This window comes from Patagioenas fasciata, chromosome 4 (genome assembly GCF_037038585.1).
Source record: "Patagioenas fasciata isolate bPatFas1 chromosome 4, bPatFas1.hap1, whole genome shotgun sequence".
Classification (NCBI taxonomy): Eukaryota; Metazoa; Chordata; class Aves; order Columbiformes; family Columbidae; genus Patagioenas; species Patagioenas fasciata.
Window position 1 is genome coordinate 31,510,692 of NC_092523.1, and position 26,632 is coordinate 31,537,323.

General features: G+C 37.0%; 1 protein-coding gene across 1 annotated transcript in view; it reads left to right on the plus strand.

The window, feature by feature from the left end:
• Positions 1-11,037: 11,037 nt before the first annotated feature.
• The window catches only part of TUSC3 (tumor suppressor candidate 3), a 131,652-nt gene continuing 116,057 nt past the window's right edge, over positions 11,038-26,632 (plus strand). Inside the window, exon 1 of the mRNA XM_065836760.2 lies at positions 11,038-11,215. Coding sequence (XP_065692832.1) covers positions 11,090-11,215 — 126 coding nt within the window. The 5' untranslated portion in view covers positions 11,038-11,089. The remainder of the gene's footprint in view (positions 11,216-26,632) is intronic.

Sequence of the window (26,632 nt, forward strand, 5' to 3'; positions counted from 1 at the left end):
TTTGTTGCATTGACTGCAGAGCAGACACATACCCGGATGATTTTTCAATATCGTCTGATGTGACAAGCCATTGTGGAGGCTCCTCCAGGCCAGCACTGCTCTGAGACCCTGTGGCACACACAGCCCACAGCTGTAAAGCCAAATTAGCTCAGGTGCCCTTACACCACTTGTGTCACTGTGCTTAGATCCACACAATGCACATATAAGTGGCGTTCAGATGTTTTATGCTTGCAGTGTGGATATGTTCCTATAAGACAATGGTCACTCAGCTCTCACAAGTGTTTTTTCAAAGAAAAATGATCAAAAAGGTCAACAAATATTAACACACCTCATGATACTGAAGGTAGTAATAGTTTAGTAGCACAGAGAGTAGATTTGTTTATTAGACAGTCTATAAACTACACTTTTTGTCTTTCTATGTGTACTAGAAAATATATTACTGAGGGAGAATATAATTTGTAGTGGTTAGATTAATTAGACTGCTGGGATTCATATTTCAAGAGGTTCTATCCTTTTCATGCTTATATAAGCCTAAATTGTGACTAAGCCATCGTATTATTAATAATACAGAGCTAAAGAGCACTCACATCTCATATTTTTTGAATATCCCCTAATTGGGAGAGATGATTCAATCCAAGATTCCCATTAAAGTGCTTTTTTTTTCATTTGCCACGATAACGATAACTAAAGTATGACACGACAGTTACCTTGAGTCTAGTCAAGAAATGAATGTTTAGTTGTTTGTTTAAACATTAAGTGTAAGTCATTGCTTATATAGCAAAAGATTATTACAACACTACTCTGTAAGGCTACATTTTTGCTGATTAATTTGTTTCACAGTGTATGGTGATATACTCATCTGCTGACATAACATTCGTTGCCCGTCTTTTAATTAAATTGTTAAAGAATGATGGAGGATACTAGATTGTGAGAATACTGATTATATTTTATGAATTTCAGTCCACTTCTGAAATGTTAGATATAAAAGCTGATCTGAAGCCTGTGAACATTTAAAGTATAATGTCTTCTTTGGGTTTTAATCTCAACACACCTTTTCTGCACAGTTAGTTGGCACTTCATTTTTGTACTCTGATTAGGTGTTAAAAATCTATGTAAATCACGTGTTTATATATAGGCAGAAATTAAGAATAAAGTTATTCTGGTACCAGGCATAAATTCTCAGGTATTATTGCTTCATTCAAATATTTTATCTATCCATATAATTTAAACAATCATCAGAGTGTAAATAGTAAATATGGGACACATTACTTCTGTCTGTGCTAATTTTTATCATTAATAGAGATCTTAAGAACTTAAGCATATTGATTCTTTAGGACTGGTGAGCACACCCAAATCATGGCAAGACAACCTTATTGCTCTCTGCAATGACCTGAAAGGAGGTTGTATTGAGGTGAGTGTTGGTCCCTTTTTGCAAGTATTATAAACAAATGATAGGATGAGAGGAAATGGCCTCAAATTGCATCAAGTGAGGTTTAGATTGGATATTAAGAAAAATTTCTTCATGGAAAGGGTTGTCAGGCTTTGGAACAGGCTGCCCAGGGAAGTGCTTGAGCCACCATGCCTGGAGGTGTTCAAAAGATGTGCAGATGTGGTGCTTAGGAACATGCTTTAGTGGTGGACTTCACAGTGCTACATTTATGTTTGAACTCTATGATCTCAAAGGTCTTTTCCAACCATCGTGATTCAATGATTCTTTGATTGAATGAGTTTGGGAAAATGAAGGAACAGAGGTTCTTCCTGCAGTTGTTTGTTTTAGACCACGTGAATGAAATTATGTCCTCCAGGTTCACCCATGCCACAGTACATACAAATTTCAATTGCTTGGCAAGAAATTTGTAAGCAGTACTTAGTGAACAAACATATCTAAGAGGTTTTGTAGACTGAGGCAAATTTTAGGAAATTATGACTACAATCTGAGTGAAACAAACAAGTCAGACACCTCTTACTTAAGCATTTTTACACATTTCCGATTACATTTGTATGAAGAATAATTTTATTTGAGATAATATTTCAAACAGTTTTTTACAAATAAAATCAAAGGAGTAATTTTACTTTGCATAAACATCCTTGAGCTGAAAGACATCCTTTCAGCTTCTTTACTGTTGAATTATCCTTAAAAAGCTGCAGATTTTTTCAGTGTTTGAAAGTTAAGCGCTTTGAAAAGAAAACTTAAAATATACATTAAAGAAACAAAACAAAACTCAAGGTAACCCATTGTATTAAAATATCACACAGATTGTAAATGCAAAGAGTAAGTACTCTTATAAATGTGCTTTCAATTATCTGAAAGAGGTCACTGAACTTCATTTGGTCACTCCTGAAATAAGCTCTAACTCTGGACTACAAAATATGTGTAAAAATAATACTCAGTATTGATTTCAAATGATACAGAATATCTAGAGAAGCCTTTCAAACTGCACATTGATAATATTATCGGCATTTTGCACCTTACTTTGTCTGAATGAATCTAACTTCTGTTTCTAATCACTGATGCTTGTCAATGTATTTTTTGTATACGTTAAACAGCTATTGTCAGATGTCTTTTCTCTACAGATATACCTGTTGACTGTAATCATATTATGCTGTAGTCTTCCTTGGAATTAAACAGTTTGAGCTTCTTCAGGCTTTACTGTAAAATAAACTAGAGCTCACATTAATCTCATGAATAATTATTCTTTATACATTATTCTGGCTTCAACTGTATTTCATGAACTGTAGGTACTACATGTAGATGTAATGTTCTAAGTTTGGTCTCACTGGTTTCTATAGAAAACCAGTAATACTCTTCTAATGCAATTTGATATCTCTTATCGTCTTACAGATGGAACAATTGTATTACAGAACCAGCACACAGCTACTGCATGGCAATGTCAGGTCATATTTTTTGAGTGACTAACATAACCCCCAGGTCACATGTAATTGCTGTTTTCTATCCTGTAATTGTTCTCTAAATTTGTTCTTATGGTTTGATTTTCATTTACTGTTATTAGAATGTGGCACTCGAATTTAATAAATTAATGTAAATGATTTTTTTTTCTTTTTTTTAAATGCGAGAGGATGCAGAATGAAGCTTCAAAAAGACAAGGATATCCTCCCATGTTGTGAAGCTGATTCTATTAGTGGCAGCAGCTGTAATGAAGCTCACAAAATAGGTTCTTAGGAACCTATTAAATATCATATCTGGCAGACTTCCCTTAATCATGCAAGCGTCTGAGCTCTGCTTTGACAGTGGTCTTACCATAGCAGCATCTGGTATTGGGTCACAAAACTACAGATAGCAGCTGAATCACTGTGTAGGATCTGTGTTATGTTTACAATAAGCTGTTTGAGATGGATGGCTTACAGTTTTCTATAAGAGGTCAGAGAGTATATCAAAGCTGGATGGTGAAAGGGTGAGGTGAGAGGTTGTCTTTACCAGCTGAGGGAGAAAGGATGTATGACTGGCAACAGTGGTTCTTGAAGCTCTCAATATACACAGCTTCTGTAGGCGTGTTAGCCCTTGTGTTAGGGTGGGCAGTCCTGATTGATGTTATGAAGTTCACAAGATGCAGATTGGCAGTTGTTACAGGCACTGTCATTTTTATTCTTTAAGATATCATCCCAACCCACATTAGGGAAACAGAAGGACATAGTGAAAAAGTTGTCCATCAGTTCCATGTCTTCACAGACTAGCAGAGGAAGCAGAGTGAAGGGAGATTCTTCTCATGGCCCACAAGGCTTCTGATACCGTATTCCCTCTCTTCCCTCTAATACAGCCATATAGGTAAGCTTTAAAATATGTATAAATGAAATGTTAAAAATTTATCTATTTATAGCCTGAAAGACTTGTTCAGTGGAGAAATATTTTTTTTTTCTTTTTTTTTTTTTTAGTGTGACTATTACATAGCTTGCAGTATTCAAATAATGCTGAAATGATTTCAGAATGATAAAACTGAAGTGCTGCTGGGGGACATTCATAGCCTGTAAGCTGAGCTGCCATCCCAACGGTATCATCTACTAGTCTTCTCATTTGGCAAATCTCTCCTGAAGACTTTCAGGAGAGTGACTAAGGCCTGTCTCCAGTGGAATTGATGAGTTTTTTAGGAAACAAATAGGTGTCAGCAAAAATCGCTCCCATACTAAATACAAAGTAGGAGACATAACATTAGTTTGAAATAGAACAATAGTATTAAAGGTAATAATAGCTAGAAGTTTAGGAAATTCAGTGTCATTTTCTCTCCACAATAAGTTAGAATTGCTTTCTGTGAGGAACAGATATCTACAGGGATGCAAAAGAAGTTATTAAAAAAATAATATTTTACACTGATTATTATAGGTCATTAAAATGTTTCCATTACATTCGCTTAATATCAGATGTTTAAAATTATCCTCATATGCTTGATGAACATAATAATTTGCACATTCATGTTGTTGGCTATTTTAGCAAGTAAAATATCTAAGATAGTTAAACTTACAAAATCCTTTTCTTCAGGGAATGCCATATGCAAGAAGCTTCAATAAGCTTGGCTGTTTTTGTTATGCTGGAGAGATACACTTTATTCTAAGTTACCATGTTTTGCTTTTGTCTTGCTAGAACCATTTGAGTTTTCTAGATGGTAGGTAGAGATATTGAAAGTTGGAAATTATTATTTTAACTAAACTTACTGTTTTGGATAAAACAATAAACGGTACAGAGAAGTTTCTTACAGACAGAATCCTGCTTCATCATTGAAGAACTTTGTTTATTTTTCTAGGATCTTAAAGAGGTTCATACATTGCTATCCATCTATGGTCTAGTCATCTCTCACAGAGTCTAGGGCCCTTTGTCATATTTTCATTCATCGCACACCCTCTAGAGAAAATTGGACCTTTTACATTCACATGAAAAAGTCTGAAAGTGCTGAGTACTAAAAAGGGGCAATTAAAATTTTGTGTGCTATCAACGTTCACCTAAGAGTATGCTTAGATGAATACATGTTAATTTTCTCCTAATAGCATTCCTTAAGAGATTATTTATAACAGGAATGTTGCAATCACAGCTGACTCTATAATGGCTCCTTTAAAGAGATTAAACACTAATTTTTAGTTTCATCTGATATTCTTGTCACCTTTACAGATTAAACATTGTTTTGAGTATCCACAATAAACTAAACAATATTCAGTGGTCCTTAAATTATATTCTTTTGAATAATCAAACATTAATTTGTTCTTGCATGAAAAACACACAATCTGAAGTTCTGTTTAACATAAATATTTAGTATCTTCGAGTAAAACAGCATCTCAATACTCTATTACAATTATTATTGGAACACATTAAACCTTATGTTGTGCAATAAAAAGACACATTATTGATGTGGAAATAATGTATGTTTGTGTTAACTTTCCTGGAGAAGAAATAACTAGCATTCTCAAAGGTGTCATTTTCATTTAAACCTTTCCTCAGGGAGACATGTAAAAGAGATTGTCACTGAAACAACCACCTGTGCTGCTTGACTGCGGATTTTTTCATACATCTCTCTTTTTATTTGTTAATGAAATGTTCACACCTTAGACTAGTAAGTATTTTATGTCTTCAATTTTGATGATCCTCAAGACATAATAAGAAATGACCTGTGAGCTTAGTGTGCTGCACCACATCCCTAAATTAGCATTCACTGTGATAGTTCCAAGACAATGATTGAAACTGGGACTATAATTTTTCAACATTAAAAATGTTGAGAAGTTTTGTGCACTTTGTCCCTTAATATATTCTTGCCTTCCTCATAGGTTCTATACCAACTATCCATTTACTATTGTATCTCCAGAAATCAAAAGCCAGACTTTGTGTGGCAAGAGAAAGCTCCTATTCTAGGCGATCATTAGAAAATGTGAGGTTCAGGGTTCTCAGGGAAGTAATTGTAGTGACTGTACTTCAAAATGCAGACCAGGTTACATTCATTCACCCAAAGTATTAAATTTATCAATTATATTTCCATGAATGATGTTAATTTGTCCCAGCTTCTACCAATTAACAGTTTGATGCCTACTCTGAAATAAGCTGCCTATACCTCAATGAAAGTAAGTGCTCTCAAAGAGTGATTCATCTGATCCTCCCAAAAAAGTTACCTGAAATAGCTGGTATCTTTGACCAGTTTAGAAAAATCTAACTCAGAATTAGGTGACCGTAGTCCACCCCATATCACCAGCAGGGATCACATTGACATTCATGTCATGGCTGTTGGTGTTCAAGAAGCATTTGGACAATGCTCTTAGATATAAAGTTTAACTTTTAGGTTGTCGCGTGTAGAGTCAGAAGTTGGACTTGATGAACCCATGGGTCCCTTCCAACTCAGGATATTCTACGATTCATATCAAACATCTATTTTGGTCTTGATTCTGGCGTAAGCTATTAAAATGCATGAACAATTTCACATCCTTTTTTATAACCAAATGCCAAACTTTGAATTTTCATATAAAATAAAATATCTGTTGAGAGGCTATGGTGACCCTCTTTTAAGAATTACAGGTGACAATTGCAGAGTTTTTAAGTTTTATTTTGCTACTATTTGCCAACAATGGAAAATTTCGAAAAGCTTTTTAGCCCAGATGGTCATGAGCAAGAACTGGACAGCTGCTCCGCAAATCAAGTATACAGCTTCACCATCATTCTAACCTATTTAAGCTATTGAATATGCAAACTTCTTAACAAGAAAATAAAATTGACGTTTTTAATTAATTAGAAAAATTATATGAATTTGCAGTTATAGAGTTATTAATTATTTGCACATGATTTTGCTGTGCATTGGGGAACATTTTTTCTGTATGTTTTGGTTTTAACTTTCCTAGCTTAATTTTTTTACAATCCAATATTGTTGATGTACATCTGTAACTTTTCTTCAACGTTAGTAATACTTCTATGATTTTATAGATGATACACCACTGCCTACATATAAAGTAACTTTTGGAATAAGATTAGCCGAAACCATGTTAAACAACCAAAACAAGGTTTGTAACAAGGCTAAAAAACAGTCTAAATCCAAACCATTCAAAATACAACTATGAAGACAAAGATCCAACTATAAATGTATTCATAATAATAAATTATTTTCCTAATTTAATCTTTAAGTACTCATATTCACAGAGAAGCACACTGCATTGACACTTTCTAGATACATAAAAACTCAGTCTGCTTGTAAATTTTTATTGCATGTACTAACCTAGCAACATTATGTGTGGAGGGGTTTCTGTTAGATGGAGACTTGTTACTGAACCACCCAGGAATTTCAAGGCCAACTCAGAGGCAGTAAACAGGACCTGCTGTGAGAGAGAAGCAACTCTGCAATAACAAGGCCCCAACGTGGTGTAAATCAACGGACCTATCAGCAGTGAGACTTCAGTGCATGGACAGCTTGTGAACATAGGTGATATCCAATTAGCGAATGCATGCTTGCAGCGTGGATGCATGATCAGAGAATAGTTGCATATATAAGGAGGCTTGTTTCTGTAATAAATGGCTCTAGCATGATTCACATTGAATCAGAGTGCAGAGTCCTTTATTCACTCCAACAATTATGCATTATATTCCTGCCTGCCACATATTTTTTCCAGTAGTGCAATCTGAGCTTTGGTCTTGCTCTTAAACATAGGAAACCTCATTGCTGACAAGGACCTATATACACCTACATATATGTTTATATCTTCACACAGAATGCGTACTAAGAAAATTCTTGGTTATGCTTAGATTACTGTTTTAGTTTTCCTAATATATGGATTCTTTTATTCCGGATGTGAGTCTGTTTATCTGAGATAATATGCAATGCATTCATCATAATAATATGAAATTAATTTCTGAACAAAGCAAAAGGAAAGTTTGCAAACCAAAAGAAACTTAAATGTATGGTGTGTTGCTGTAGATGTAAATTATTTTGTTGTTCAGTTCCATCTAGTAATTTTTTGTATAATATTTCTTGGAATCTTAGTTGAAGTTGGTGAAATAGGACAATGATAGAAAAACTTACATCACTTGTATATAAAAATAAGAAATTTACTAAAATTAAATGTAAAGAAAAATACAAAAGTGAAGATGGCATGAGGTTTTGTAGTCAATCTGGTTTCATAGCACTTCTATATTGCAAAAGAGGTATAAAGCAAGTTAATAAAAGTTACATGCAACAGTGAATATAGTATGCTTTGTTGCAAGTACTATAGGAGTATTTCCAAGGAAAAGGTCAGTGCCCTGTTCAGGAATAAAGATTAGGAAGATATTGTTAGCATGGTTTCAGTTAAAGAATGTTTTTTCAGCATTACCAGCCTGGCCCACTGTTACCTTTCTTTTGTTTAGAAAAAAAAACCAAAACAAAACCAACCAACCAAACCAAAACATCAACAAATAAAGGAGGAATCTAATACTTTGCTCTGTAAACTGACAAGCTTGGATGGCTGTCAGTAGCTAGATGGTTTTATCTTCTTTACTCAGAGTAAATGATGTCCAGAACAGGCATCAGCAACTGCTACACTAATGCAAACAATATGCCCTGTACAGCTTTTTCTAATGGCGTGCATTAGGATCTGTGTGATCCCAAACCCCAAGAGCTTCAGTATCTTGAAAATCACGTCTGTGAGAGGTAACAGTCCTATTAGTGACGGCAATTGATTAACAGCTACTCACTTCTCTTGGAGGCAGCATCTCCCAGCAACACTTAAGTTTTGTTTTGCATGCTTCATCTTGAATAGGAGAAATAAAAAAAAAACTCAGTACATCACCCTCCAGACCTGACATGGATGTGATGTGGCTCATCGGTCAGGGATAGATCAATGGGGCATGAATGAAAAAGAGCTCTCTGAAAGCTGATGGCTGAAAGCCAAAAGAGAAGATATCTTTTCATTTGACTGGAGTAAATCCATCCTTCAACATTAAAGTTTGTGACTTCTGGTCTGTGACTGTTAAATGACTATATAAAAGGAGTAAAAGATTGTCCTTAAGAAACTGTGTTTGTCCAGAAGTTTGCAACCTTTTCTCGTGGAAGGAGCCCTTGCTACCGCCTTTGACACTTTGTCTGTATCATAACCTACACACCACACCCATCTCCTAAAGAACAGGATTATACTAATATGGATCACCTTCCAAGTCTATCACCTCTACAAATTCTAGATATTCTTCTTCTAGGGAACCGTTACGCTACTGTTTTCCCCTCATGCAATAATCTTCACTCTCTAAAGATTTTTTAAGTGTTTCTGGGTTGCAAGGTCTGATTTGAGCTAATCTGATCTGTTGGTTTGTCATATTCCTGTCAGCTGCTCCTCATTTCACTCTCTCTAGCCAAGCTTCACTGCACTTCTTGTCTCCAGAGCCACACACCAGGCAACTGCTTACTCCCCTACCTTTGTTCATTTGCTGTTGTTTTAGGCACCCTCACTCCATTGCTCCTGCACTCATCCTGTCTCTGCTGAGTCTCACACTGCTTTTTTTTTCTCTGATAACCACTCCAGCCCATTCCCACACTCTGCTGATGGGCTATTGTATCACCTCTTAGGAGGGCTCATGTCTTCTCTTCCATTTCTTTCTGTTTCCAGTCTTTTGAACTCATTCCTTCCCCATTTGCAAATGGGGTGCACCTATTTACTGAACAGCATAAATTTTGGGTAACTAAGATCTGGAGTGACATAATCTGTGATTTCTCAAAATATGCACATGCACATCAATTTTTTTGAAGACTTATGGCAGCCCTGGTGCCTGAAAGTCAATAGTCAACAGGTGTTGGGCCAATCTTCCTAAATCCTTGAGAAGCAAGGCCCAGATTGCACACCACTTTTGATTAATTTCATGCAATGACAGTCAGAATAGGATGGATGTGGACAACATGTGGTCTGAACTCTCTTGAACTTAGGCACTTGGATCAATTTTAAGTGTCTAGTAGATTACTTGAATATGATCTATAATTCCTATGGACATAAGTATCTTCTCAAAGGCACACTGCAAATATAACTAAAGGGAACACAATGGCCTATTTAATGTTTTAAATGTTCAATGCTAAGACATCAGCAGTATCATCAAATTAGCACCTGATATTATCATCAAAATACCATATAAAAATTCTGTGCCCAAAATAAACAGATACTTTTGAATACTTCCTCAGTGCCCCAATTTTCTATTTTATTATGGTGTTTTCATTATAAAATTAATAAAATTTTTGAGTGGTACAGCAAAATCTCTGAAGAAATTAATAGTTTTGTCTTCAAAGTCTTCAGCACAGATGTATGTAAGTAACTAATGCAGAATAAGGCAAAGAGTTGGAATCCTAGGAAAAAAAAAAAAAAGAAAAAACTTAAGCATATGCTCATTAATTTAACATTACCGGGCCATACACTGTAGTGTGTACTTTCATGGAAAAAAATACGCAGTCACTGACTTGAAGACTATGCCGTGAATGAGAGTATCAAATTAAAGCTGCATGGTTAATGCTCTGGGAATTAAATTAAAATTAATTGTATTAGTGTATTACATTAGTATTATTTTCTGCAAAGGTGGCTTTCTGTGCAAAGAGTGAAATCTGAGAAGTGTAAGCAAATGTGTGGAAAAGAAGCGTCTTCTGTCATCGTTTTTTTTTTTTTTTTTTAAAGGAGCCTCGATTTATGATTGTAGTTGCGCTTCAGGTAGCTGTGGCACAGAATTTGGAGCAGTACGTAAAGCTGCTCACCCCAGCCTCTCATGGGCTGAAATACCCCCCACCCTGCTGGGATCTACCACTCCTGCGGCCACAGCTCTGGTAGAACATGTTGACCCGATGAAGCTGACAGCAAGTCCCCGTCATACATCATCTGCCCGTAGCGCTGAGTGTGTGGCCGCCTGCCAGGTGCCGAGCACCGAGGATACCTCAGCTAGCGCCCCGGGACCAGTCCCTGCCGCGCCGCGCTCCGGGCAGCGCCGCCGAAAGGGCGTCGAGGCGCCTCAGCGGGCACGCGGCGAGGCCGGCGGGAGAAGAACTACATTTCCCAAGAGCCGCCGCGCCCCGGGGTGATGCGATTGGCCAGAGCCCGAGCCCAATCGGCGGGGAGGAGGTGGGCAGCGGTGCCGCAGGTGCTGGCGGCCGGGCCGGGCAGCCGGGGGAACATGGCGCTGGGTACCAGGGCACCGCGGCGGCTGCTGCACCTGCCGGCCGGGAGCTGCCTCCTCCTCCTGCTGGTGCTGCTCCTCCTCCTCTGCGGCCAGCTCGGGGGAGGACAGAAAAAGAAGGAGGTAGAAACGTTCGCTTCTTTCGCCATCGCGCCCGGCTGAGGGTCTGGGGCTGCCCTGCCGCGCTGCCTCCCCCGCGTCAGCGCCCCCGGGCGCCGGCGGCGCCTCCGTCCGCCCGGTGGCCCTCGCCCTGCCTCCCCCACTCTCCTCCCGCCGCGGCCGCGGGCCGCCCTCCCCCTGCCCCGCCAGCTCCTCTGCCTCCCCTGCCCTGAGGGGGGCGCCCCTGGGGCGCAGGGCGCCGGGCACCGCTCACCCCGCCCCGCCGAACATGGCCGGCTGCCGGCGGCGGCGTTTCCAGGGCAGCCGGGAGCCGGCGCCGCGGGGCGCAGTGCCGGGTGCGCTGTCTCCTGCATGAGGTACTGGCCCGAGGGGATGCCATCCGTTGTCGTGGGCCTTTAACTCTCCGGTTTTGAGCACGTAAAGGCGAGGCCCGGCGTCCTCGGCTGGCTGTGCAGCCAGCCAGAGGTGAAGGGCACTAACCTGCGGCAGGAGGGGGAAGTTAAACCCCGTGTTTGTGGTGTCAGCTAAAAGAAATGCCCAGAGTTAAGGGCACTGGAGTCGTGGCAGCAGATGTGTGTGTGTGCTGGGGTAGGTGTTGGTGCTGTCTTCGAGGCCTCTTCTGGGTAAGAGACGTGGAGGAAGAAGTAGTTCTCGTTCAGTTTCAGTAGCAAGAGTCTGTCTTCTGCAATTCATGGATTTAAATAGGGAAATTTACAAAAGTGTGTACATACTTGCATTTTTCCGTGCTCAGTGCTGTTAGAGCTTTCTATACTTTTCTCTTCCTGGCTTGCCCTCAATTTCAGGCCACATTCTCATATACCCAATGCTCAGTCAACCAGTAGAGTCTCTTTACAGTTCCTCTATAATTTCGTATAGGGGTGGAGACAACTTTTTACCAAACTGTAGAATTTTTTTTGTTTGTTTTTAATATCTGTTTTCTTTTGTTAGTGTTACTGAAGGACCTGTGCTTAGTGGTGGTGGAGGAGAGAGAAAGAACAATTTTGCTAAGAGGTCCTCTCTGTGTCCTATCTGCTCAGACAAAGAGGAGGATAAGCGAAATTTTCTTTCTTTTTGAAGAACTGTGTAGGCTACTAAGGCTTATAGGTCAAAGAAGTAAAATGAGGGGGATCAGAGAGAGAGGTGCTCCTGTCTTCCCTTTGGTGTCTGCTGACATGACTGAGGGAATGGCTTAAAACTGCATCATGGGAAGTTCAGCTTGGATATTAGGAAAAAGTTCTTCTTTAAGAGTGTGGTCAAGCACTAGAACAAGCTCCCCAGGGAAGTGATCATAGCCTCAAGCCTCTTGGTGTTCAGAGAGTGGATAATGCTCTTAAGTGTATGATTTAACTTTTAGTTTTCGCTGTGTGGAGTCAGGAGTTGGACTTGATGATTCTCATGGATAACTTCCAACTCAGGATATTCTATGATTCTAAAAAGCCAAAGTTAGTATGTAAAATTCTTATTTAAGTGTCTAAATAGCAGTCTGACTTTGTGGTTTTACCCAGTTAAAGAATATAATTGAGATCATTGAGATAAATCCCTGGATATCAATGTAAAAAACCAAATACTTTCATTCTAGGCATTCTCTTTTTCCTTCTTTCTAGAAAGAGTAGACAGTAATGTGTTGCTCTTCTCCTGCTATAATTAACTTAATTTCAAAACTTTGACTTTTTTTTTTTTTAATAAAATGTGTTTAATGTGTGACAGTCTTGATTCTGTCTTGCTGTGATGTGCTGGCATTGCACCTTTTGTTGACACTTTCATGTGAAGTGGCAGGTGTGCTACCAAGGTAGCAGAGATAATCTTTATTTCTTTTTAAAGAAAGTAAATAATGGCAAATTAAAATTGACATTTACAATTACTTTCTATAAAGTTTCCTAGTTCTACTGCAGAGGTGGTACATAACAGGATTGAAATTGATATGTTTTGCCTAGCCATTTGGTACTGTAGTTCAAGCTGGTATTTCTCTTCTGTGAAGCTAGTTTATAAATTTTTTTCCTTTTTAGCTGATTTAATTGGTTAATTAACACCTCTTGGTCTTCTGCATCTTTTCACCTCAATTTTTCATTGCTGTTTAATATTTTTCTGCTTATGCAATGGACTAAATACTGCTACAGACAAAACACCATTTTTATGTAGACACACTGTATCTACGGCTGCATCTTTACACAAGCTGGTGCAATGCTGTAAATGCTTGCTTCACTTTAAATGCAAAGTTAAAGGAGAGTGCAACTTGGTGGTATTTGGGGTTTTATACATTGTACCTATATTAAAAGTATCACTTTGTACATGTCTGTATTATATACGCTACAACTACAGTCTGTCTCCTTTTCTTGCCCTACAGACATTATATGGAAAACTGTAGTAGTTTGCCCAATATATATTGGTGGAAAGCATCTGTATGCAAAAGATGAAACTTGAACTTTCTTACAGGAAACCATTTGGAAATAACATTTAAAAACTGTTCTGAGGAAAACTGTATGAATTGAAAGAGCACAGGTTCTTGTGCTATGGGAGGTTCCTGTTCACAATACTGTTCAGAAACACAGGTGATGGAGGTTAGATGTGTAAAGTGAACTTAGTTTTTCTACACAGAGACTGATAAGATTGCCATAGCTTTTATAGAAGTTGGAAAAATGATGGAACACACAGTGAATTGTTTAAAAGTGAACACTGCAAGATGGAAGTTTATGTAGTAGCGTTACAAGGTATATTTCATGAGATATTATAATAAAAAGAAGTCACATCTCAGTTTCCTCTTTCCTGCTTGCTTTGTATATGTCTTTGTTGGGATGGCTGTCTGGAAAAAAATGTTCAGGACTAGATCAAGGGTGTCAAACTCATTTTCACGGCGGGGGGGGGGGGGGGGGGGGGCACATCAGCCCCGCTGTTGCCTTCAAAGGGCTCAATGTAATTTTAGGACTGTATAAATGTAACTACTCTGACATCGATACAGTCTTAAAATTATCCTGGATAAGAGGAAAGGAAACTTCTTTCCCAATCAGCTTTTTTGGAAACCGTGAGTACTTGAGATGTGCCTGAAAGTAGGAAGAACCTGAGATGTTGGAACTGGAATTTAAGCAATGAAAGTATTCTTGGTGAAGACAATGTGTGAATGTGTGTGGGTTGTTTTTTTGTGTTTTGTTCTTTTTTTTTTTTCCTTTAAAAGCATTTACTACGTTAAAATGTTTGCATAAAGTTTGAATGATTAGAGATGCCTGGATCAATTATATGAGCCTGGAAGATGGAAATAATGACTTTGCAGAAAGGAGAGAACAAAATTAAGGTATTAGGTGTTTTTGAAGGACTCATTGGTAGCAGAGAAAGATGAACTGGGAAATGAGAACACTGGCATAACTTTCTGTGTTTATGGTGAAATACTATGTTATAGCTGTATTTATAGTGGAAAATATGTAAGTTCTCAAATTACTAAAATATAGCGTCCTATAGAGTAAAATATTCTTGATGATAACTAAAGAAACTTTTTCCTGTGGCAAATTACTGAAAGGTGCTGAGGCCCAGCTTAAATTCCATTAAATTTGTAAAAAATTAAAGAACTACTGGAGAATGGATTTGAGTTAGCTGATAGGATACTATACTACTTTGGCCTATAAGCCTTAGAAACCTACATAGTTTTTAAAGAAAATCAAACTAAACAAAAATGCCTGAATCTAGCACAGAGAGTAAAATTTATTTTTGAGCTCTCAGGTGGATGATTCAGAAGCTTAGTAAAACCACTGGTATGCAATTGGAGTAGCTATTTTTCTATAGGTAAATTTACCATTACTGCTAAATGTGACTCAGGGAAGCTGTCTGTGTAGACCAGCATGTCAGTTTCATTCAAGTGGAAGTATCTCATTGGGCTGAAATCTACTCCAAAAGATGCTGATGACATATAACAATGTTGTAGTAATTTTACTGTAATGTCTTAGTTTGCCCTGTAGTAATCTTACTGTAATGTCTTAGTTTGCCCTGAGTATTTTTAAAGTGTTTCAAGACTGGTATCTCTATCACTGTTCCTTACCTTTTCTTCCCTGTGTCTCCTACCCCTTCCCCAACTGGGTGTAGAAGTCAAGGCAATTGTGAGAAGTTGCGGAAGTTGGAAGGACAGTCTAATTAATCCCATATCCCATAGCTCAGTGATCCTTTTATTGCTCCTGACAGATGTCTGTATGATATGCCTTGAGAAGCTTTTAGTGGTGGTGACTCTACAACTTCCTATAACTGTGTCCTATTGTTAAAGGGATTTTTTTTTCCCAAAGATCTAACCTGTGTGTTCAGTCCCCTCACTTTGAGCCTGTTATTTCTTGTCCTCCTGACCATAAGCAATAGATTATTCTTTGCATAGTCTTCTCCATTTAGATGGAGACTAAAGGTAGCATTTCATTTTTTTTTTTTTCAGTGTGGTGTTTGCATTTTGTTTTTCTTTTTTTTTTTTTTTTGGCTTTGAGTATTAAATGTGACAATTTTCCTGAAAGAATCTTCAGTCCTGGACATACTTTCCTCTGTTTTATGTGAGATTAACTGGGATAGATTGGTGTGATCCTCTTGTTTCTGCACCATGTGTTCGTGTTTTCCTTTGGGTTTACATATTGAGCCCATCCTGTTTATTCAAGGTTATCAATGATTATTACTGTGTTCCTTCCCTTGCAGCCACAGAATCTTCTGCTTTAAAATGCCTTTCCTACTCTAATTTGTGGTGGTGTTTCACCAGAAATGTAGCAATTGTCACCCTTTCAGAGCTCTGGCCCACAAAATGTGCAGCAAACCTGCAATATTTTGCCTACATATTTAAATGAAAGAAATAAATTATGAGAAATATGTGCTGGAGCGAATGGATAAAAACAGAAGAAAAAAGATGATGAATGAGGAGTGTTCAGCATAGGTTCAATGACGTGTGTTGTATAAGAGAGATTCTTCCTCTCTCAGGATCTGTTATACTAGTTGAACAAAATAATAATAATTAAAACTTAAGTTTTTTCTCTTTATCTCTTGAAATTCTGTTTAATGTTAAACTTGAGTATAAAGTCTGTTTGGTCTTCTAATCATTAAAATTTTGGGTTTGGTCTCCAGACAGTGGAGCACTGCGTGTTTTTCCTTTTGAAACAGCATGCAGGAAAATATTTGGCAGATCTACTGAGTATAGACTCCTCTTTTAAAACTTTCTTGGAAAATTGAGATGTGGCAAAGGTTGTATCTGTGAAGGGAAGCTCACTCCTGACTATAGGGTCAGCTTCAAGCCATTTTAAAGAGGTATTTTCAGTGAAGGTTTTATATCCAATTGTGTTATTTGCATTTTATCAATTGTTGCTGTAGAGAGAGGAGTTTTTTTCAATCAATGCTTAGAGCTTTAAAATAGCTGTTCTGGGTTTGAAGTGAAATAACAGTGTTGAGTCATGGCTGAAAATGTAAAATTCTTTAAATGCAATTCTAAATGTTTTTCTCTGTCCGAAAAAGAATGGGGAAAAAAATGTTACAAGAATTCTTTATTTTCCACTGATTTTTACAAGCAGTAAACACCTTTATTTGCTTCTGTCTTCTGTTCCTAATTAACTGAAGTTTTGGTGAAACTTAACAAAGTTAACTAGCAGTTCTTATTTTAACAAATCTGTATATAAAACTTTGATGCCTTCAGTGATTGCATACAATAAGTGAAATAAAAGATGCTTACAGCAGCCTGATAGCATTTTCTAATTGGATTACTGAAACTTTTCTGTCCTAGACATCTCCATTTGGCATCCTTGCTGTCATAAGACAGATCAGTGATGTAACTGATCTTTTCCCTGTTCTTTTCTATAACCATTAATACAGCACATCCTGTGTAACCACATGGAAAATACAGATTGTATCTTCTTGAGTTCTAAATGCTCGGGCATAATCAGTTAGTACAATTAGAGTGGGAAAACATTAGGGTTTTTTGTTATTGTTTTGGATCTTCAGATTTATTATTTTCATTTTTAAAAGTGTTTTGAAGGTCACATATTACTGGCTAAGCTAATGATCAGAGTTAAAAAAGGAACTTTACCTACTATTTGTTTTAGGCCTCTTCCTCTTGCTCTATGAAGTCTGAAAGCAGGCATAATAAAAAAGTATTGTAAAAGTATTGTTATATTTTGATCTAATGCTATGACGTATTTTAGGAGATACATATATATATCTTCTGTAATGTTTAACTATATCGAATGTAATAACAATTCTTTTTTTTTTTTTCCTGTTAGAACTTTCACTAATGAGGGCTTGCCATGAAATAAATTGAAATAAATTTTATAGTGATCCTTAAACCTGCATTTCAGATAGAGAAACTCATGTTTTTATATGTTATTATCACAAGTCCTTCACATTCTGAGAAAGATAAGCAAATTAATACTTGCATTGAATGGATTGCTTCTCTTAGGAGGGAGAAAAAAAAAAAAGAAAGGCAGTATTTTGGTGACAGAAAATAAGCCCAGAGATTTAAGATGGAAAAGATTTGTACCCTTGCCAGTGCAGGCTTCTTCGTGGCAACGCTCGTCTTCATGATTGCTGAAGTTGTGGCAGGACTTCTATCACTTCTCCGCGGAGAGTGTTTTCCCACCTAATAGGATTTACTGTTAGGATTTTTTTTTCCCTGATGATGATTTTATCAATAATACCATTTTGGAATACCCCAGGTTCTTCATCTTTCTCTTAAGCAGTTTCAGTCCTTAGCCTAATTATGCCATTCCATTTCTTCTGAATCTAAAGCAACTTATTTTTGACGTACCGATCGTTAAGCTTAGCAGAGTTTGTCTGTATTGTGTAAAATATTTGTATATCAGTTTCATAATGTAAGTGCTAATTACAGTTGTGCAGTCTCTTTGTATAATTATATTTTGAGCTCACAGAGTTGCTTAAGGTTGGAGGCTGTAGCATCTGCTGCTTGAAAGATAAAAACTGTTTTCTGCTCTGCTTTTAGTTTGGATTTTTAATAATTCTATATCACTGTTGCTGTCTACGCTACTATTACAAAACTAACATGTATTTACTTTCCTTACCCAGTTGCCTTACATAGGCCAAGTATGACAGGGTCTAGTCCTGAATCTTGCATATTTATATTTAACTTTTCTAGATTTTGATGTGCATGTGTTCATGTCTGAGCCATGTAAATGTCTCATCATTTGAGATTTTTGACCTTGTAGAGTGAAGGTGTAGGTAATAGAGTAAAAAAAAAATCTTGCTTGAAGTACAACGTTCATCTCTGGGTTTTATTTTATAACTTCTACTAAATATTGCTGTAAACTTGATTGTATTATGAAGTCCTTTGAAACTTAGCCTGTTTTTCATGAGTCATGAAGAGAAATGGACAGTTGTTCAGCTAATTAATTAGCTAATTTCCGTAGTGCTGCATGTTATCAGGTCCTGCTGACTACACATTGACTTTTTCACGTATTTCATTTCTTAGATCTTGTTATGGCAGAAATACATTGTGAATCTTAAGTTAAGCCTTTAACTCAAAGTTATGCTGTCCTCCAAGAGTCTGTTTGTTGAAAATAAAGAATTGTTAAATTGCACTGGGTTTTCTGCAGTATGCTGAAGAATATGGTTATTTTAACAATAAAGTATGAGAGGTATTTTTTTGGTTGGTGCTGCTTAAACATTTCTTGGTAATTGTAGCTGTTTTGTTTACTTCAGTGGTTCAAATTATTACTTAAAACATTTTGTTCTTCCCTCTCTTGGTTATCATAAACTTTATATGATTCTCCTCTACTTTTCATAGTAAACTAGAATGAAATCTAAATCATATTTAATCCATAATTACTAAATTCACTGGGGTACTGATGCACTAAAAATATGTAACTTGCAATAGTTATTCTTTTTAATCCTATCAAAGTAATTTTATGTGCATCTTCATCTTTCGATAAAAGACATGACTGGAGACTCAGGTTCTTCAAGAGAGATTAATGTGGGGGATGATAAAACTGGGTAGACAGGATGCTTTGAAATACAGCTCCTTTCTCTACTCTCTTTTTTTCGAGATTATCTAACAATATAAAGAAGGTATTTAAATACAAGTAGAAATCTGTTGACCGGCAGAGGTAATGCTTTTTGATATACCCCAGAAGTTGCAGGGCTAGGGCTGGATACAATGAAGGAATAAATTAGCAGCATATGTGTAAGTGTTCATCCAAAGAGAGGAATTCAAGCTACAGTTTGGTGGGGCAATCGTAGAGCAACTCAGTAACAGAAGACATAGGGCAGTACCAGGATTCTGCATAGTTGGTGATCTTGACCTAGGGAATAAGAAATGAAAAAGGATGTTTCCGAAATCTTGTCCATCTCTAGAGTTTGGATAATACAGTCGGAACTGTAAGGCTGTGGTGTGCCTGCTGTGCTCTCCAGAATTTGGTATAATTTCCTAATGTAGATGATGTCCTAGTAAAGTATTGCGCCAACTTTGGCTACAGGAGGAAATGATAGTGGTGATGACTAGACTATGTACGTGGTCCTTAAAAATTGTAACAATAAAAAAGCAAAACAAGAATGTAATCACTTGATTAGAGTTGTGGTTTCTTTTTTTTTTTCTTTCTCAACATGGTGATGTGCTTATGGTTAAAGTGATGTATGTGCTGGTTTCTGTTCAGATTGTGTAAGGTGATGCAAGCATGCCTGTTAGTTGTGGTTTACAGAGCTTGGTTTCAGGGATTTTTCCTGAGATGTGGGTTTTGAATACCTGCATGTTGATGAAGATCATTACACTTCTTACTTGATCAAACAGTCTAAAATTTAGAAGAGTGCACAAATGCACGCAGGAATAAGCCAATTTTCTTCTCAAGCATGCTTTTAAAGTAAATCATCTGTGATGCCTTTTACTGAGATATTTTTGGGTGTCAATTTAGTATTTTCAGATTGTGCTTAAGATCAGATGCCTAGGGGGGGTTAATATACTTGCTACCTACTTTATTAGTCTATTTACTGGGGCCGTAACTTTATCTTACTGCAAAGTCTGGTGTGTTTTAGATGTAGGGCACATTCAGAGGCCTGGAGAGCATTGAGAATTCTTACTCCTCCTTTACTGCCCTGTCTGAGAATTTTTTTACTTGTAGGCTATGCAATTTGGTAGTTGGATATAAAGCAGAATTACTACAAGTTGCAGATGCCTGTAGTTAATGAACTTCATTACCTTCTACCCACAGATCTAGCTAGTGAAAAACAAGTTACCTCGACATGCAAACCTTATGTCCAGTGTAACGTTATGCATTCAGGTGACTTAAATAGAAATCCCATCCCATGTTTTCTTGAAGTCTGTTTTGGAAAACAAAGGCAACTTGCTGAAGTGAACTTATTTGATAAAGCTGGGTTTTTGTTATTTTTGGGCTAGAGTATAGGAAAAGTACAAGGGAAAATAAAGCTATTGAAAGCTGTCCTGAAGTGAAGAGGGCATGAATTGCCAGGTTTGTTTGGTGGTGGTTGTTTTTTTTTTTTTACTACAGTAACTAGACCGGAAGAATTAAGGGATATATTAATATGGTAATATGACACTGAATGCAGTGCTTTTAGTGTGAAAGTGTGAGTAAGTGAAACTTTTTATTTGCTCTTGTGTTTTTCTGACCTAATTTCTTAAAATGCTTTATATTTTCATCAACCATTTATGTTGCCTTTACACTGTAAGAAGGCTTTCAGCCTATCTATGAATCTAGAGTTTAGGATTATAAAAATCAGTTCAAAATGAATCAATCTTTATGGTGATGGGTAAGTGAAGTTGATAAGATTTCTTCTTATTGGCTACCAGCCATATGCCTTAAATGGAATTGCTGTTAATGACACATGAAACTTTGTTAGTAGGCAGATACCTCCTGCATGTTCTCTCAACAAGTCCTAGGTTCTTCTAGTTTATGCTGGAATGTGACTTGCTCAGTGAGTGGCCTCATCAGGTAGGGGTGTTGAATCTGATCAACTTTTTATTTTCTATGAGAGGTTGATCTGAATTTGAGGCAAAATGCCTGTGAAATACAATGCCACCCAAATTACATGTAAAAATATTAAAAAAGCACACAATAAGGTACATGCATTTCTAAAAGACAAGCTCTGATCATCCAAACAAGTATTGTTTTGATCCAACAGGACTATTTTCACAGTGCTATTTAGATGTGTCCTTTTATTACAGTTAAGCAATAGTTACCACAAAATCTAGATGGCAATATTTGCTAATTTCATTCAGGAAATTGTTCTAATGGTATTCTTTTTCCTTAAGGAAACATGACATGACTTTGCCATAAAAACAGTAAAAATGTTTATGAGGTTTAACTATTAAGATATAAGAAAATCCAAGGTCAATGATCAAATGTGTTTAAAAGTAAGGGCCCGTAAATCTTTTAGTAATGTTAGAGGATAGAAACTGGTAGTGCTAAGTTATCTGAATTCTTTATTATTTTTGCACCACACTGTAAATACTTTAGTCATGGTTTGAACTCCAGGAAACCATACAATGGGTCAGCTTTAATACATTTAATTGGAAGGTTTTTCATCCTTCAGTTCTATGTCTGATTTCTACCAAAGCTTCCAAATGAAGTGGAAAGGGAATGGCAGGAGCTCCATTGGAACTTCAAGGCGAGCATCAGTCCTAGGAAAGTTAATCCAAACTCAAGACCTAAAACTGTTAATGCCTTTTTTTTTTGTCCACAACAGATGGATTCAGTTACTGATAAGGTGACATTGCTTTGAGTGGGTGAGGCAGAAATTGTGCAGAAATTGACAGGAATGGTGCATTAATACTGATGTTATTGTGTAAATATTTTCCTTCTGTTGTGAGACACTTTCTATCTAAGCTAGGTGTGAACAGAAGCTCTTGTCTATATTTGTAAGTTTTCTTCAAATTCTACTTATTTGTAGCAGTGCACTAACTTCTTTAGTGGGCAATTTGTTTAGAAACAAAGATAAACCATTATTAATATCCGCTGGACAGACTCCAGATGTTATCGTTGTTTTTCATTTCCTTTATGCTTTTTGGTTTCAGGCATTGCTAATAATTTTCCACTTAAAATGCGTGGTAGGTTTTCTCGTTTTTCTGTTTGTTTCCTCTAAGCTGGATAAATCAGTCAATACAGATAGATTTTATATATAGATACACACACACACACGTAAATGCATACACACACTGGTTTGCCCTGGTCTGTATGAAATAACATTTACCTTTTTGTTGAAAGCTGTGAATTTTTGTCTTCCTATAACTCTAAACCTAGATCCTGTAAATGATTGAAGTGCTTTAACAGATCTCATGGAGAATGTAGCTTTCAGAGTAAAATTATCTAAGATGCTCTTGTGTAATGGTATATTGGTTCTAGAGGCTGCTAACCTTATTCAATTTCTTTAAAAGTAATAGACATCTGAAGTTCTGCTTTTTCACATATGGAGGGCAATTCTTATCTGAATTGGCATCTTGTGTTTTAAGCGATTCTGTGCACAGAAACTAGGCTTTCTTGTCGTAAGTCATTGTTTGCTATGAACTTGCAACATTCGCAGTAGGATTTAATTTGTCAATGAAGTGTGGTGACATCTCAACTTCTTAGACAGCAGCATTGTGGTTAGAGCATGTCTGGGAAACTGAAACAATGGGAGCAGTTGATACTCATTTGATTTCTGGAAGTGACATCCTGCTTCACATGAAGTATCCTGAACACTTGACTGTCTGCTCCTCTGGGTGCTTGGATCCTCTGAAGGTAGTTTGCATGATTATTTTAATTCAGGCAGCAGCTCCTACTCTGAAGTGAATCACTTGTTTTCCCCCAGCAATGCATAGTTTGTGCTCTGAAATGGTCTTGAGTGTGTAAACTGGATTCTATTACTGAAATAAATCTGAAGTGTGCACTCCAGAAATGCAGGTAATGCACTCCAATTGCTAATCCACATACAGCCCTTGGAACCAGTTTAGAATTAATGTGAAGCAAAATTCTGCAGGGTATGGGTATTAACGTTTCAGTACCAGCTGTTTTGTTCTACAGACATATATGTTCTCACCAAGTCAATCTAGTCAAACTGTTCTCTTGCACAGGTACAGAGCTTCAGAGAAGGATTCACTGGGCCACAGAGGAGCAACAAGAAAGGAGATAATTTTCAAGCTGAATGGTGATCATTCAGAAGAGGGGAGTCCTGGGTTCCCACAACTATTTGTACCTTTAATCCAATAACTGTTTAGTGTAAAACATTGTAATACAATCTGTTCAAATAGGTTTACTTCTCCACCATCTGGACGCGTGTTGCCTGCCAAACCTTTAAGTTGGGGAACATATGGAGGGCAGTGAGAGAAATCAAGGTTAATTTTAAGTAGTGAGAGTTCTTCAGGATAACCTCTGTACACTCACTTTCTCTATTTAAGCTGCTACCACCTTCTCAGCTGGAATTCCCTTTGTCAGTGGAGGTGGCTGAGAGAAGTAGAAGTGCACTATGCCCAGTGCTCAAAGTGCCAGCCCTGAACATTTGGAGGTTGTGGGGACCTTCCTGGGAACATAAAGGTGCTCAAATCAGCATTTTTCTTCAGCCGATCTAAGCTGTTTGTATATTACAAAGATATGGAGGAGATTACACAAAATCTGACTATATGTATCCAGTGACAGGCAGGAGAAGCTCATTCAAATCTGGCAGTGCCAGCTCTGATCTCAGTTCCTGTTCACTGTAGATCCAAATTCCTCAGTTAACTGCTTCTGTGTGGCTCAGTTAAACTAAGTACTGTGTTATACCTATAGATACCAAATGAAAGAGAGCATAGCAAAGATTATAGTGGTGTTTGATTTAATATATAGGTGGCCCAATGTCACCATATTTGACTCTGTTTTAACGGTATACTAGATGAGGGGAGAGGCACTAAAGCTGATAAATTTATTTTAGTGCAAAATATTTTATACTGTAGAAAACATATTAGTAATGGGCTATACCACAAAACAATGAGGCCTGAAGTCATCCCACTCTGGGCTTTTATTAATAGTTGAGATACTGTTATTGGCGGCTTAGCAACCTTTAGTGCTATCACTGGTGGTACTGAGGGAAACATTTCCACCCGTATAAGAATTGACTGATATTTCCATCCTCAGCCGCCTCATAAATTTATGACAAACATACTGATGCCTTAGCCATGTTCAGTTTACAAGAACCTCAAGTGAACTATGATGGAGAGATCATAAGTCCAATTATATGTTGTGTATTAAGATGGCATGTGGAACTTTGATCTTTAATTGCATTTTTCTTGTCCCACCACATTCAAGTCCTATAATTATGGATGTGTTAATGTATTAATCTATTTTCATACATATATCTTAAGTGATTAAAAAAAAAATCTAGCTGAAGTTGTTCAGTTATAGCAACATCAGTTTTTTAAACAAGGAATGCATTGTGCTCTCATGCAGAACTCCTGCTTTCTTGGCTGTGAGGGAGAAAATTACAAGTTCATTAGCTGATACAGCAGCTTTGTTTTCCAAAGTAATTTGAAGTCTGTGCTTCTCCCAAGGAGTGAAAATGGAACTTTTCTTGAATTTAAGTAACTGTTTTGATGTAAAAATGTTCTGGAGGAAACACATTTTTACTGAAGTCTTTACAATAAGTCTTGAGTCAACAAAGAGTTAAAAGAGTGTGTGTTAAAAATGAGCTTAGAGAGATACTTTCAGCAGGTTTTCATCATTAGATCTGTAGTCACTTTTTCTAAGAATGAAAAATGCATAGACCTTTAGAAATTTGATTTCAGGTTGATTTTGGAAGTTAATTTCAGAAGGTAAAAAATTTAGACTTCATGATATGTCCATGCTTTTGTGAGAAGGCAACATTATTTTGGTAAACACATCACGTTTTTAGTTTCTAATGTAGATGTTAATTCCCGTTACAGTTTCCTCAGTGTGAGTTAGAGTTATCCACTATAAAGTACTTGAATTTTTAATATTCAACGCAGAAATTAATTCAGTGCTTGGGTATTTAAACAGCTGTTTCTTAACATATTTAAACCATTAGCTTTTGCGTTGAAGCTTCCTTACTACTTATACTGTTTTGATTTAGCATTCAACAATGAACTTCTGTTTTAGCCTTCCTAATTTCACTTTTCTATTTAGATCAAAATTATGTGATGGTATCTATGAATAGTCTTGCCTTAAACTACTCAGAAGTAGATCTGAAACTACAAAGTAATTATTCTATTAAGAGGATTAAGGGCTTTATCTATCATTAGAGATTGTCTGCCTCCTGTTGAACCACAGAATCCATTCATTAGTTTAGCACTGTGCTGTGTCCTTTGTCTTCTAATGAATGACTTACCAGGGAGGGTAGTATTCTGATGAAAGGAACTCCTGCTCAAGTAACTGTGTAATATTTCTGTTCCTTAATGTACGGGTAATTGCAAACATGCAAGAACTTCATCTGGATGGCTGGCACAGAAAAAAGGAAAGCTTTGTTAAAGATTTTGTTATTTGAAAATGTTGAGGTACTAGTCATAGAGAAGAAGAATGCTAAATTTAATGATTCTATTGTTTTTTTTTTCTTCCTGAGAAATAGAATTTTCTAGGAAGCTCTGACAAGAAAGTGACCAATAAAAGGATGGCATAATAGAATAAAACTAGGCAGAATAATTGTCAGAGATGGTGAAGAATGTATGAATAACTATTAGTAATAAAATGACAGTGAAATAATGTGACGATAGAGTGAATTTTTTTCTCACGATGGGAACATTAGTCATGATGAAAATAAGTTAGAAGTATTAGGAGGCGTACTACTCTGAAAGATACCTCAACGCAGAGATGGTGGGTACTGGCTCACTTTCTTTTGTAAGATGGCTTACGTGTGCTCAAGGTCTAAGCCCCTTACTGGAATCTGTTTGGGCTACATAGTAGATCAGCTCTTCATCAACCAATTCAATTACATGAAGTAGATTACAGAGTGGTTTTCGCCATACTGGAAAATTCATCTACCAAGACAAGCCCCGTGGATTTTGACTATATATGTGCCATGGGTCAAATATGGTTATTTTCCTGATAAGCCTATGGATGAAAAAGGAGGTAAATACTTGCATTTTTACCAACTATCCATCTTGTCTAGAGGGCTGATGCCAGAGATGGGAACAAGAAAATTAAAATGATACTTGGAAAGTAGGAAGCGGTGTATTTTCCAAATTAATAAAAAAAACCCCAAAAACTGATTTAGGATTGAAAACTGATTGTCTGTCCGAATCATACTTACTATTTCATCCTGCCCTTCAAAGTGACCAAACTAATTTGTCATGTCCTTTCTAGCCATTATTATGTCTCAGAGCTAGGAATAGAATCTAGACTTCCTGACTGTCAATATTCTCTTGCTGATAGTGAAGGAAAAGAAAGAAAGAAAGAAAGAAAGAAAAAAAAAACCAACAACAAACAAACTGTAACTTAAGAGAAATGTTTCTTCTGGAGGCTGGGCTATGTAGAAGTGTTGTGTTTGTTGTGTTGCTCTAAC